At 44.5% G+C, this 14,546-nt stretch overlaps 2 protein-coding genes across 11 annotated transcripts in view; both read left to right on the top strand.

Annotated features, from left to right (window-relative positions):
* The window catches only part of ttn.1 (titin, tandem duplicate 1), a 161,136-nt gene that overhangs the window by 30,978 nt on the left and 115,612 nt on the right, over positions 1-14,546 (top strand). For 8 of the 10 annotated variants that reach the window (XM_047337053.1, XM_047337052.1, XM_047337051.1 and 5 more), the window contains 10 exons: positions 40-606; positions 810-1,091; positions 1,650-1,928; positions 2,027-2,308; positions 2,396-2,674; positions 2,760-3,047; positions 3,161-3,439; positions 3,527-3,808; positions 4,122-4,400; positions 4,573-4,851. The exons of the other annotated variants lie outside the window; for them this stretch is intronic. In XM_047337053.1, coding sequence (XP_047193009.1) covers positions 40-606; positions 810-1,091; positions 1,650-1,928; positions 2,027-2,308; positions 2,396-2,674; positions 2,760-3,047; positions 3,161-3,439; positions 3,527-3,808; positions 4,122-4,400; positions 4,573-4,851 — 3,096 coding nt within the window. The remainder of the gene's footprint in view (positions 1-39; positions 607-809; positions 1,092-1,649; positions 1,929-2,026; positions 2,309-2,395; positions 2,675-2,759; positions 3,048-3,160; positions 3,440-3,526; positions 3,809-4,121; positions 4,401-4,572; positions 4,852-14,546) is intronic. 10 annotated transcript variants of the gene reach the window in all.
* LOC118320441 (titin-like) lies at positions 13,107-14,006 on the top strand. The gene is made up of 2 exons (XM_035651249.2): positions 13,107-13,467; positions 13,555-14,006. The coding sequence occupies exons 1-2, from the start codon at positions 13,251-13,253 to the stop codon at positions 13,656-13,658; spliced, it is 321 nt and encodes a 106-aa protein (XP_035507142.1). The 5' UTR covers positions 13,107-13,250; the 3' UTR covers positions 13,659-14,006.

Genomic DNA, 14,546 nt, shown 5'->3' with positions numbered 1-14,546 from the left:
CACCACTAATGTGTTTCTTTTTTTCCTCGATTCATATAGAGCAATGCCCTCCTGCCTTTATAAGTAAACCTGACCCTCAGACTGTGTATGTCGGTAAGAGGGCAATGATACAGTGTGTGATAACAGGATCTGCTCCTCTCAACGTTGTCTGGGTCAAAGACAACCAGGTCTTACCTAAAGGGGCGACACACTACCAAACCTCTTGTGAAAAGAATAAACACACTCTTGAGATAACCGACCTCGAGGCAGCTGACGGGGGGCTTTATATTTGCGGAGTGTCCAACAGTGTTGGGACGGCTGAGTGCAGCGCGGAGCTGCGGGTCATTGATAAGCCCAACTTTGTGAAGCCTCTTGATCCCGTTGCTGCTGTGGTCGGAGCTCCTCTGCACCTGGAATGTCAGGTGGATGAGGACATGGGAGTAACTGTCACCTGGACCAGAGACGGTAGAAAAGTCCACCAGTCTCCAGACTGTAAACTGTCTTTCGAGGATAAGACCGTCACTCTTGACATCCTAAAGATCACACTGAAAGATTGTGGACATTTTGTGTGTACGGTGACAAATGAAGCCGGGAGTGCAAAATGCTCCACTTGGGTGAAGGTTCAAGGTAAGAGCTTTCTAGTTGATTTTCATGGATTCTGCAGCATTTGACGCAGTTGCAAATCTGCAGTAATGAAAATCGACATAATTTATTTTGTGATGTGTGATGTCGATGTTCTTTTTCAAATCATTAACCCGTTCTCTTTTGATGCTGGGTTGTTGTTACTCTTTGACGTCATGGCGGCTCTTTTTAACCACTCACCTCTCCAGAGCCACCGGTCTTTGTAAAGAGGCTGGAAGCCACCACAGTGTGGAAGCAGGGCAGCACCGCGCGGCTGCAGTGCGTCGTCAAAGGATCCCCGGAACTTCACAGCAGCTGGTTCTGTAATGACCGTGAGCTGACTGCTGGTGGCAGATATAGCGTCAGTCTGAAGGACGGCGTGGCCACGCTTGAGATTCAGGATGTGACGTTGAGTGACAGTGGAAACTACACCTGTGAGGTTCTCAATGAGTCTGGGTGTGAAAGCTGCAGCACTAAAGCAACAGTGAAAGGTGTGTAGACGTAGACAGTATTTATTACTCAACCAGATTCCACTCAGTAGACAGGTACACAAACGTGTTACAGGAGTGTACCACTAGAGGGCACCACAGAACTCAGACCATATAGAACTTCTGGATTTACATTCTGTAAACCCTAAAACATGTGAACCTGCATTGTCCCAATTCACGGGGCTTTGAGCTCCAGTTCATCCACCCGCTAGCTTGTTTTCTTTGTCACTGGCGTGCAGTGAATCAAGGAATAGATTTGCCGAGGAGGATCCACCCGTTGGAGCCTTCGTTCCTCGGAGATGGAAGGACGCGTTTGTTGGCCCCAATCAGATACAATCAGTCTTCAAATGCAGCCTCCGAAGGTGGAGGCCCCTGAATTAGGACAGAGCTTATGGTTGTGGTGCCATCATAGATGTTACACGAGGCCCTTATGTGTAGCGTTCATTTTTGTGGAGGTGCACAAATGACGCACCAGACAGATATAGGATACACAAGGCAGCCATTAATGCGTACGGAAGCAAGTAAATATCCGGCCTAACTGAACTGTTTGTGTCCCTGTAGAACCGCCGTCTTTCAAAAAGGAGTTACTCTCCGTAGAGGCGGTCAGAGGATCTGTGGCGGTATTGGAGTGTGAAATCACAGGCTCTGCACCGTTCGAGGTATCCTGGAAAAAGAATAAGAAACGCCTGTCCACAGATAAGAAGTTCAGGGTAGTGTCACAGGGATCGCTGAGCTCTTTGGAGATCCACTCGTTTGAGAGTGCCGACACTGGTGAATACGAATGTGTCGTATCCAATGAGGTTGGGTCAGTGAGCTCAAATTCCACAGCTAAACAGAAAGGTTAGTGAGAAGACACGAAAACACCACAAGCTTTTATTGTAGTCATTGTTCTCCTCTTGGCTTTTGCTTCATCATTATGCCTGATGCTGTTATTGCAGAGCCACCGATGTTTTCAAAGAGGGTTGAGAGTGTTTCAGCAGTGTTGGGAAACACAGTGAAACTACAGGGAACCTTAAAAGGCTCAGCTCCCATCACTGTCAAATGGATGAAAGACTCTGAGCTGCTGAGAGATGACGATCCAAATGCCCAAATGACATTTGAACACAACGTCGCGAGCATTTCCTTCTCGTGTGTTGAGATAAAGCACAGCGGCAAATATATTTGCCTCGCTGAGAATCAGGCCGGACAGCAGAAGTGTGAAGCTATCATAACCGTTCAAGGTTAGAACACATTCATATTGTTGGGAAATATTTCCAAACTGCTGATTCAGATGTTTCTAAAGTCTAAAAAATCATGTTGTATTTTAGAACCTGCCAGGATCTTAGAAAAAGCAGAATCCATCAGTGTGACCGCAGGAGACTCGGCCACTCTGGGCTGCACAGTCTCTGGAAGCCCAGAGCTCAAAGTGAAATGGTTTAAAGACGGGAAGGAGATGATCAGTGGACGCAAATATAAGATGACAGTGAAGGAGAACACTGCCATCTTAAAGATCCTCAGCGCAGATAAAGGAGACACTTCAGAGTACAGGATGGAAGTGTCCAATAAAGTGGGAAAAGACCAGTGTACCTGCTCCGTCACTGTTATAGGTCAGTTTTAGCCAAGAACACATCTTTACCAGACAGATCGCACAGTCGTGTCTCAGCTGCATGTGTGAAATGTTTTCCTACACAGATCGAGCAGTTCCACCGTCCTTCACCAAAAGTCTAAAGAAAGTGGATGGAAGTGTTGATAGTAATGTTACCTTGGAATGCAGGGTTTCTGGCTCTCAGCCGATGGTTGTGTCTTGGTACAAAGACAATAAAGAAATCCACAGTGATGACAAACACAAGCTGGATTTCAGTGAGAGCACGGCCTCTGTGATGATAACTGGCCTGACGCTCAGTGATGGTGGAGTTTATACCTGTCGAGCCTCTAACGATGCTGGGGTCAAAGAGACCAGCGGCACCTTGTCCATCAAAGGTCAGACGAGTTGAAATACTTTGCTTAAACAGGAATTTATCAGATCTTAGAAATGATCAGAAGTTATTGACAGGCATTGAACTTTTATGCTGTTTTCCTCCAAATGACTCCAGAACCTCCGGTCTTCACGGTGAAACCTGAGTCCCAGGACGCTGCACCGGGATCAAATGTTGTCCTAAAATCAGCCTTTACAGGATCAGCTCCTCTGGTGGTGAAGTGGTTCAGAGAGGAGAAAGAGGTTTTCACTGGGGGGAAATGTTTCATAACGAAAGGCGCCTCTTCAAGCTCCTTAGAGCTCCACTCATTGAAACCCAGTGATTCTGCTAAATACACATGCCAAGTGTCCAACGACGCTGGGAAGGTGGATTGCACCGCATTGCTCTTTGTGAAAGGTGCTGCTTCTTTCTTTCTTTTAAAAAGTGATGTTTCTTTACCTAACCTCTTGTTGTTTACTGTAACTTGTAACCGTTAATTTGCAGAAGCCCCAACATTTACAATGAAGCTGGAGCCTTCACAGCTGCTGAAAACTGGACAGCCTCTGAAGCTGTCGTGCAAAGTGCAGGGCAGCCCCGTGATTATCATCACATGGTTTAAAAGTGGCTCAGAGATCGTTTCAGACCACAAACACTCGATGTCCTTTGACGGCTCGATAGCCACGCTGGAGGTAGAGACCTGCTCTGTGGAGGACAGTGGAGATTACGTCTGTGAGGCGTCCAGCGAGGCCGGCGCAGACCGGTGCAGCAGCTCAGTTGAGGTCAAAGGTTGGTTCAGACTTTAGTTCTTCATACAGAACCTTGTTTTACTCAGACAAACTTCAGACTGTTGGTACGAAGCCTGGTCCACATTGTTCTTTAACATGTTCAGTGCTGCCTACATTGACTGGTAGCTGCATATGTCAAACCTGCGCAAGTTTCAAACGACATTTGAAATTGATGATGCAGAGAATTGATGCACCTTCATTGGTGCAGTGATTGTTGGTTGTAATGTGGAGGCCCCGAACAGCTTAACGGATTCTGTGGAGCAGACCAGACCTGCTGCATCGAAGTCAAACATCTACTATCTGTTTTCTCATAGAGCCTCCAGTGTTTGTGAGGCCGTTTGAATCGGCTGAGCTCGTGAAGGGATCCGATATCATCTTGGAAGGAACCGTTTCAGGTTCCAGTCCTTTTGAAATCAGTTGTTTCCTCAATGACAATTTGATCCGAAACGACAAAAGGCATAAAATCAGCGTCCAAAACAACACAGTCACTCTTCAGATCTCAGGCTGTGTGTCCGGAGACGCTGGGACGTATCAGTGCACCGTCACCAATAATGTTGGGGAGACGTCTTGTTTTTTCCAGATTTCACTCAAAGGTTCGTCAAAGAACAGTCATATACGGTCACCCCAGGTTATGTCCCTGCATGCTGCCCAGTCTGTATGAATGATGTTTATGTGCAATGTTTAGTAATGACTTTTGCAATGTGGATCATGTTTGTGTGAATCCAGCTGTAGCATGCAGTCTGACCTGTGGTCTTCTCCCACTAGAACCACCAACATTTGTCCAGAGACTTGAGGACATGTCCTGCACACTGGGCTCTGAAATTACTCTGAAGTGCATGTTGTCTGGATCACTTCCCATGACTTTCTGCTGGATCAAGGATGATCGCGAGCTCACAGAAGACGAGCATGTTAAGATGTCCTTTGAAACCAAAAGTGCCATGTTGAATTTGAAAAATGCTCAGTTGTCACATGGCGGGAAATATATCTGTCAGGCACAGAACAAAGCCGGGACTCAGAGATGTGCCGCTGTGCTGGTAGTCACAGGTTTGTGGGACGTTTCTGGATCTTACTTGTCTTACTGACGCTTTTATGTCACGCTTGATGCTTTGTCTGTCTCAACACCACCTGCAAGTGGTCGCAGCTAATTCAGCTTTGGGTTTTTTTTAATGTCAGAGCCAGCAACAATTTCAGAACATGCAAAATCCATGAGGGTAACCCAGGGTGACCCCGCCAGGCTGGAATGTAGATTCTCAGGCACCAAACCACTCACGTGCAGATGGATGAAGGAAGGAAAAGAGTTGACCTCAGGCCAGAGATACAAAGTGCAGAGCACTGACACCAGCTCTGTACTCACGATTATCAGGACAGAGAAAAGGGATAGCGGTGAATTCACCTGTGAGGTTTCAAATGTTGGAGGGTGCAGTACGTGTGAAGCATCAGTTACTGTCTCAAGTCAGTTTATCCAAGAGTTTTCTATCTTTTATTTTTATCTCTTTTGTTATATTTGTAGAACCAACTAACACTGTCTTGCACTTTGTATATAACAGATCAGATTATTAAACCGTCTTTCAAAAGAGAACTGAAGCAGACAGAAGGTATCAAAGGATCGTTTGCTTATCTGGATTGTCTTGTCTCTGGCTCCCTACCTATAACCATTCAGTGGTACAAAGACGAGGGAGAGATCCAAACTGATGACAAGCACAAATGCACGTTCTTTGAGAATGTTGCGTCTCTGGAAATCTCTCGTCTTGACAGTAAAGACAGTGGCAGCTTTTCTTGCATGGCTAAAAACACAGTGGGATCTGTCCGCTGCTGCGGATCTTTGTTTGTTAAAGGTTAGAATTAATTTTGTATCCTCTGCCTTTTCTTGCAGTTTCATGCACATTTACATTTTCTATGTTGTGATTTTGTTACAATGGAAGTATTGGGTTTTTTCCCCCAAACAGAACCACCATGTATTCTTGAAAAGCCTGAGTGCATGAATGTTCTGCCTGGCTCGAAGGTCCAGTTTAACGTCCTGGTCTCTGGCACGCTGCCGCTGACCATCAAATGGTTTAAAAACAAGAAAGAGATTTTATCCAGTGCCGACTGCTCTGTGATCAAAGATGATGCCTCCAGCTCATTGGAGCTCTTCTTTGCCAAAACTTCAGATTCTGGAGACTTTGTCTGTGAAATCCAGAACGATGTTGGCTCCACTTCATGCCAAGCAACACTCTTTGTCAAAGGTTAACCTTGCTTTCCTGCCTTAATCAGTTTTCTTTGCTTTGCAGTGATCAACTGTGTGGGAAGTAACTGTATTCTGTATGTATTTTTTCAGAAGCCCCCTTTTTTATTGACAAACCTGAAAGCATTTCGACAGTAAGAGTAGGAGACAGTAAGATGTTTGAGTGTGAGGTTGCTGGTTCTCCAGAGATCTCTGTGCTCTGGTTCAGAGATGGAGCCAAGATTCACCAGAGTCTGAAACACAAGATGTCGTTCTTCAACTCGGTAGCCGCCTTAGAGATTTGTCAAGTTAGTGAACAGGACAGCGGGAAATATTTCTGTGAGGCTCGCAACGAAGCCGGCACACAGAGTTGCACCGTTGAGCTAGAAGCTAAAGGTTGGTTTTCCTTTACCTGTCTTCATCTTGTCAGCATTTGATGTAACTGTTCAATATGACATCACTGAAGGAAATCGAAGGTTATTTAGATTTTGATTTGCTTTGTTATTTCAGAGCCTCCGTCGTTTGTTGAAGAGCTAACATCTCTTGAAGTTGTTAAAGGTTCCACAGCAGCGTTCGCTTGCGGAGTGGCAGGAAGTTCTCCGTTAAAGATCACATGGTTCAAAGATAAACAGCTGATCAAATCCAGCCAAAAGCATGTTATTGTTGAAAGTGAAAAGTGGGGGTTGAAAATCAAGGACTGTAAAGAGGAAGATGTTGGTGCTTATCAGTGCACGGTAGCCAATGAAGTTGGAAGTTGCACTTGCTTTCCTGCTTTGTCTCTTAAAGGTTGGTTTTTACTGATTATTGAACATCACACTGATAAACAATAGGCTTACAGTACTCTACACTTTCAGGTATTCAATCACATGTCTTTTTTGTATTAGTGCCTCCAACATTTGTAAAGAAGATAGAAAATGTCTCCAGGATTCTGGGAGATGTCGTAGTCTTCCGCTGCATCGTGGAAGGTTCTCTGCCTCTTTCTGTGCAATGGCAAAGAGATGAGAACTGGATCCCAGAAGATTCAAAGATTGATAGAAAGTTTGAGAACAAAGAGGCCACACTCATGATCCCTGCCTGTGAGGCAACTCACGGCGGGAAGTATACCTGCCAGGTCGTAAATGAAGCGGGGCAGGACAAATGCTTTGCCACTCTTTTAGTACAAGGTACCTCTGAATTCTTATGCCTAACATTCTAGCTAGTTCTAACAGCAATAACACGTACCCTCATCTCTTTTTCTTGGCGTTTTAGAACCACCTACGATCCAAGAGAAGTCGGAGTTAGTCAAAGTGACTTGTGGGGAACCGGTTAGTCTTGAGTGCAGGGTAGCAGGAACTCCTCAAATCAATGTAAGATGGACGAAAGATGGCACAGAGTTCCAGTCTAGCAGAAAACATCACCTCAGCTATGAGAACAACTACAGCAGCCTTCACATCCAGTCTTCTCAGCTGGAAGACAGTGGAGAGTACCTTTTTCAAGCTTCTAACTCTGTTGGGACTTGCAGCTGTAAAGTCGTGCTGGTTGTTTTAGGTTTGTAAAATACAACAAGACAAATATCATAAATTGGAGAAATGCTTTTTTCCTTCGACTCTAATTATGTTTTTGTTACTATTTTAAACAGAAGAGATCATTCCTCCAACTTTCATCAGGAAATTAACAAATATTCAGGCAATTATGGGTTCAGTGGTTACGATGGAGTGCAAAGTGGCCGGTTCTCTTCCATTAGCAGTTGAATGGAGCAAAGGTAAACAAAACATCAACAACAGCTCCAAATATAAACTGCTGGAGGTTGAAAATAGAGTCTCGTTGGAGTTGATTCTGACCGAGAGCGCTGACACAGGAGAGTATTCCTGTAACGTTACCAACAAAGCAGGCAGCTGTGTGTGCAGCGGAGTCCTCACAGCTAAAGGTTGGCATTCAAACGTCAACTTTATCAAATGTTCAACTCAAAGGCAGTTAGTCACGTGTGGTAATGTGTTTTTTGTATGGGTTGTTGTAGTGCCACCAAGATTCACAGCTGAACCTGAGTCTCAGGCTGTTCTTCCAAAGTCTACTGTACTCTTCAGAAGTATCTTTGAAGGAACACCTCCATTTAACATCAAATGGTTCAAGGATGCCATCGAACTCATCACTGGGCCATTGTGCACGATTACACTGGATAAATATTCTTCTTCAGTCAAGCTCTTCTCAATTGGAACTCTGCAAAGTGGGATTTATTCCTGCCAGATTAGCAATGAAGCAGGCGCCGTGAAAAGTGCAGCAGAGTTGTTGGTGAAAGGTTCGGACTATTCTTTTTTTCGTCCACCACTCAATTAACTCCATCTTTTTGTTTCACATTTTTCACTGATTATTTCTTCATCGTCATTTTCTCCACCTGACCATGTTACCATTTCTTTTCTTTCCAGGAACATTGTGTTGTCTTCAGAATCACCTGTTCACATCCTCCATACGTCACGTTGAAGGTCAAGTGTTACCTTATGCTGACGATGATCTTTTTTTGACTTTGCAGAACCTCCTCAGTTTGTCCTCAAACTGCCTCCCACTGCCTTTGTGAAGCAGTGTGATGGACACCGTTTCGAATGCAAGGCCACCAGCTCACGCTCCCTGAATATGTGTTGGTACAAAAACGACCAAAAGATAACCCATGGAGGAAACTATAAAATATTGTTTGTTGACTCGACTGCATACCTCCAGCTGCACACCACAAGCTTTGAGGATAACGGAGTCTACACCTGTGAGGCTCAGAACGATGCTGGTAGTGCAAGCTGCAGCAGTATTCTCACAGTTCAAGGTCAGCTTTCAAGAAGATCTACTACACTTGTGGATTTTTGTCCACTCTAAACTTGTTAAAGCATGTTAAAGAAGGAATCAAAATTCCCTGTGATGCAGATTTTGAGATTGCGTTTGAAATTTGACCACTAATGAGTGCTTTTGGAGAACCCTGTCTAAATACCTGAGCATGGATTCAGACTTCAACATTCTGATATCTGTCCTCCAGTGTGTCAGATAGCATGAGTCTGAGTGGTACCTCTTTTTTAAGTAGTGACCGACATCCTTTTTTTTATTTTCATTTCTCTGATGTCACCATGATATGACATACCCTCCTATCATAGCATGGGCATTAAGTGAGTGTTTCCATTTCCTCACTAATGATCTTTGTTCTTTCCGTCAATGTCTGGATGGATCCTGTAGCATGGACTGAACTTCAGCATGACCGTCAATAAGGATTTATTTCCAGTGGAACTCTCCTGCCGATATGCTTGCAGTGAAGACTTGCTCGTCCATGAATATTCCTTCAGTTAATATATCTTGATGTATTTTCCAGAGTCTCCATCCTTTATCAAAACTCCAAGCCCAGTGGAGGGTATTGTAGGGAAAGATGCCAGCCTGCATTGTGAGATGTATGGCACTCCGCCTTTCGACATTAACTGGTACAAAGACAGAAGACCACTAAAGGAGAGTAGGAAATATAAGATGGTCAGTGAAGGCAGCTCTGCCACACTTCACATCATGAGACTGGAACAAGAGGACACTGGCCATTTTGAGTGCAGGGTGTCAAACAACGTAGGAAGTGAATCCTGCCGCACGACCATTACTCTTAAAGGTTCGTACAGAATCAGTGAACCCTTTCCTCAAAGCTCAGTTTTAGTGCGATCTCACCTCCTCATCTTTCATCTTTCTATCACTGTTCAGAACAACCAGTGTTTGTCAAGAAGCTGGTCGACCAATCAGTGAGAGTCCGTGAGCAGCTGACACTCACGGCATCAGTTAAGGGCTCTGAGCCTTTGACTGTGACCTGGGTTCAGGACAAAGATCACATCCTCAGAGATGGTGACAACAGGAAGATCACGTTTGAGAACAATGTGGTCACCCTCGTAGTACCCGAGGCTGACTCGACCACAGCTGGTAAATATACCTGCCAGCTGAGGAATGACTCCGGAGTCATGGAGTCTGTCTCCCAAGTGACCGTTCTAGGTTTGTAGAACTCCAGACTTCATATTATCACCACACGTAACAGTGTAAGGATTCGTTTGCCTTAATATCTTCTTCCCTAACTTCTAGAACCCGCTGCTATTGTGGATAGTCCAGAGTCCCTGAATGTGAAGTCAGGAGAAAATGCAGCTCTTGAAGTCAGAGTATCTGGCTCTCCAGAACTGAAAGTTAAGTGGTTCAAGGATAAGAAAGGCCTCTCTGCTGGTGCCAAGTGTCAGATGTCCCTCACTAAGAATGTTGCCACCCTAAAGATTCGGTCTGCTGACAAAGCAGATGCTGGAGAATACAAACTAGAGGTCACAAACCAAATTGGTACAGCCTCTTGCATAACTAAGCTTTCTGTATCAGGTTGGTGACCACTATATACATCCCATTTTTTCTGTCTTATTCTTTTATGATATTTTGATCCTTTTGATTAGCATTCAGCTCAGAAATGCTTTATAACGTGTTATGTGTCGTTTTTTGACAACAGATAAGTTGATTCCTCCAAGTTTTATAAGGAAGCTGAGAGACACCCACCTTGTTGTGGGTAAGCCCGGTGAGATCGAGTGTAAGGTTACTGGCTCTGCGCCTTTAACAACTTCCTGGTTCCACGGGGGTCAGGAGATCAAAAGTGGGCCAAACTATGACATAAGCTGCACTGATAATAACTGCAAACTGACAGTTCCAACTATCAGGATGTCAGATTCTGGCAAATACACGTGTAAAGCTGTGAATTCTGCAGGAACCAGTGAGACGAGTGCTTCAATGAATGTAGCAGGTCAGTAGATATGAATAAAGTCGCAGCAGAACAGATCAAGGATGTTTACGTAGCACGGGATCAAGCAAAATCTTAACGGTTATCAACCACCCATCTTTTTTATTTGAACCCAGAACCCCCATCTTTTGTGGAGAAACCTGAAGCGAAGGAAACATTGCCCAGCAAAAATGTGTCTTTCTCAGCTAAAGTGAGAGGCAGCGCTCCCCTGAAAGTGAAATGGTTCAGGGGAGCCAAGGAAATGCAGCACGGACGAGGCTGTGAGATCACCTTGAAGGATGATGTCGCCACTCTGGTGCTTCACAGAGTGGATCAGTCCCACGCTGGAGAGTTCACCTGCCAGATCCTTAACGATGCAGGGAAGGAGAGCTGCCCAGTTTACCTGTTTGTTAAAGGTTTGTCAGCAGGATAGTTGATCTTTTATTAACCATCTGTGAACTTCTAAAAATGAATTGAATGTAACTGATCTTGGAATTACCTCTCTCAGAACCAGTCCACTTTGTGAAGAAGCTGAGGGACATTTCGTCTGAAAAGGACAAACCTCTGAGGCTTGAGGTCACGTTCGCTGGAACCCCCCGGGTAAACGTGTGCTGGAAGAAGGACGGTAAACTCATCTGGGCCTCATATCAGTTCAATGTGATCACCACAGACACCTCCTGCATCTTGGAGGTTCTTAACTCCGACAGGATGGAGGCAGCGGGGCGATATTCTTGCGAAGTAGACAATGGAGTCGGCAGTGACAGATGTGAAGCACAAGTGTCAATTCTAGGTACAATTATTAGCATTCATGTTACTGTGTTAAGTTTGGAAGCTATAGTCTTATAATTCATAATCATTCATTGTTTGAGTCCTTCATTATTTCATTTGTTCATCTAAAACTCAACATCAGTTCTCTTACTTAATCATCATCATCACCATCTTTCACTTCAGAACGACCGTACTTTGTTGAGAAACTGGAGCCAGTGGAGGTAGTTATGGGCGATCCAGTTACCCTGAAATGCCGTATTTCAGGAACTCCTGACATCTCTGTGGCTTGGTTCAAAGCTGACGGAAAGCTGCGCAAGTCAAACACTTGTTCAATGGATTTCACAAACGGTGTTGCCACTTTGAAATTGATCAAAACAACCAAGTTTGATCACAGCGAGTACATCTGCAAGGCCGAGAACCGGGTCGGTTCAGCCTCAACCAGCTGTAATGTGACGGTGAAAGGTGAAGCTCGATTTCCATTCTTTTTTCTACATTATAAATCCCACTGTGGTTGTAGGGACATGTTGCGTTCCACGTACTTGTTTATTGAAAATGACAGTCAGCAGTCAACAACAGGCTGTAGATCAGATTTCACATTGTAAATCCAGTGATTATATTACCTCAGGTGAAAAATCCAACTCTTTGAAAAATAATGCTAATGTAGCTTTCTCTTAATACTTCACTCAGTTACATTAACATCGACATAGAATCATAGCATGCATGGCAACATAACAGTGGGCACATTTCTAACATCAACATTGCTTCTCTCAGAACCTGTGCGCTTTATCAAGACGCTGGAAGACACAACTTTCATAGTCGGTCAGCCACTGAAACTAGTCTGCGCATTCACCGGGAGCCAGAGGGTCTGCGTCACATGGAGAAAGGACGGCAAGCTGATATGGGCTTCTTATCGGTACAATGTTAAAACTACTGATTCAACCTGCATTCTGGAGGTCCTCAACAGCGACAGGCCAGAGGCAGCTGGAACATACACGTGCGAAGTTTCCAACGGAGCCGGAACGGATGTCTGCCACGCTTGTGTCAGCCTAGGTAACGTCACAAATTCACAAACTTAAAAACACCATCTGCTTTCAATTCATCATTAACTGTGTCAACTGCCTCTGGCAGTGGTCATCAGGGACTAATGTAACAATCTTACTAGATGAGTCAACTGCATGATAACCTGCCTGCTAGCAAAAAATACATGCAACTAACCCAACCATTACTCCTCTCAGAGCCAGCTCGCTTCACGAAAAAGCTGGAAGACACATATTTCCGACTCTGTGAACCTTTGACGCTCAAGTGCACATACACCGGTAGCCAAAGAGTGTGTGTGACCTGGAAGAAGGACGGCAAACTAATATGGGCATCGTATAAGTACAACGTCAAGACCACCGACGACAGCTGTTCCCTGGAAGTCCTCAACAGTGACAGAGAAGAAGCTGTCGGAAGATACACATGTGTAATCTCTAATGCCGAAGTAACCGACATCTGCCATGCTAATGTTAAATTAGGTAAAGCACCTTACCAGCAGTTGACCTCATTGTTTAATTTCAGGGATCAGTCAACTCATTTACACTTCCATAAGATATTATGAATGTATTAATAATGAATAATCAGCTTGTTTGAAAGGCTAAACAACACTGCTTACATCATCTAACACCACTGCTAACTGATTTCTTAGAACCTGTCTGCTTTGTGACAAAACTGAGAAACACCTTCTATAAAATCGGCCACCCCTTGACGATGGAGTGCACATTCACCGGCAGCCAGAGGATGTACGTCAGCTGGATGAAAGATGGCAAATCCATCTGGGCTTCATACAAATACAACGTCAAGACCACCAATTTCTCCAGCACCCTGGAAGTTCTCAACAGTGACAGTCGGGAAGCCGTCGGAAAATACTTGTGCGAGATTTCCAATTCAGAGGGTTCTGCTATTTGCCATGCTTTGATTAAGATAGGTAATGCCACTAACAAATGCAGCTTATCAACTTCATTCCAATCCTTTATCATAAACATGCTACTAACATCCTCATTGCCTCCTGTAGAACCTGTACGCTTTTTAAAAGAGCTGGAAGACACCACTTTCAGACTTTCGCACTGCCAGCCCCTGTCGCTGTACTGCATGTACAGTGCCAGCCCCAGGGTATGAGCTGGAGGAAGGATGGTAAACCAATCTGGGCCTCCTACAAGTACAACGTCAAGACCACAGACAGCTCCTGTGTTCTGGAGGTTCTCAACAGTGACCGGCTGGAAGCAGTTGGGAGATACTCCTGGGAAATATCAAATTCTGAGAATGCTGCTATCTGCTATGCACAGGTCAAACTAGATAAAACCTTAGACATGAAGAGTCGTAGTGAGCGCTCATTGTTTTCAGTTTTTAAAACCAAGAATTTATTGATATTTGACTTGCATCTGAAAAATAAACACACCACCAACATTATGCAATTGGACAGATTATCATATCTTTATTTTCTGTGGTTACCTCACCACCAGACAACTCAATTCAATGGTAACTGCAGTTAATGTTAATTTTGGGACATAGGAATATTGAAAATGGTTTCAAATATATATATTTATAGCTCATTTCTAAACTCCATTTCACATAATCTCACTCATCTTTCTCGCTACTCTACAAGCAACTAACAACTAACGTCCTTCCTCCTAGAACCTGTGTTTTTTGAACAAGTTGGAAGATACGACCTACAGGGTTGGTCAGCCTCTGAAGCTCCAGCTCACCTACACCGGCAGCCAGCCCGTGTAGGTGAGCTGGACGAAAGACGGCAGGCCGATCTGGGCATCTTATAAGTACAACGTCAAGACCACAGACAATTCCTGTGTCTTAGAGGTTCTCAACAGTGACCAAGAAGCGGCTGCTGGGAGATATTCCTGTGAAATATCCAACGCTAGTAGCTCTGCTATCTGTCACGCTCATGTCAGACTAGGTAACTCCAGCTAACATGCTCAGTCATTGATTTGCTAACGGGCCAGGCTACATGACAAGACTAACACCAGTTGTTGCTTCTCTCAGAACCAGTGC

This window comes from Scophthalmus maximus, chromosome 14, assembly GCF_022379125.1.
Source record: "Scophthalmus maximus strain ysfricsl-2021 chromosome 14, ASM2237912v1, whole genome shotgun sequence".
Taxonomy (NCBI): domain Eukaryota; kingdom Metazoa; phylum Chordata; class Actinopteri; order Pleuronectiformes; family Scophthalmidae; genus Scophthalmus; species Scophthalmus maximus.
This window is presented reverse-complemented; position numbering and strand designations above follow the sequence as displayed.

What these genes read in the sequence shown, in the direction of transcription:
- LOC118320441 (XM_035651249.2), top strand. Translation starts at nt 13,251, where the DNA reads ATGGAGTGCACATTCACCGGCAGCCAGAGGATGTACGTCAGCTGGATG. An exon ending in CCATGCTTTGATTAAGATAG is followed by an intron (nt 13,468 to 13,554) that starts GTAATGCCACTA and finishes TGCCTCCTGTAG; the next exon opens with AACCTGTACGCTTTTTAAAA.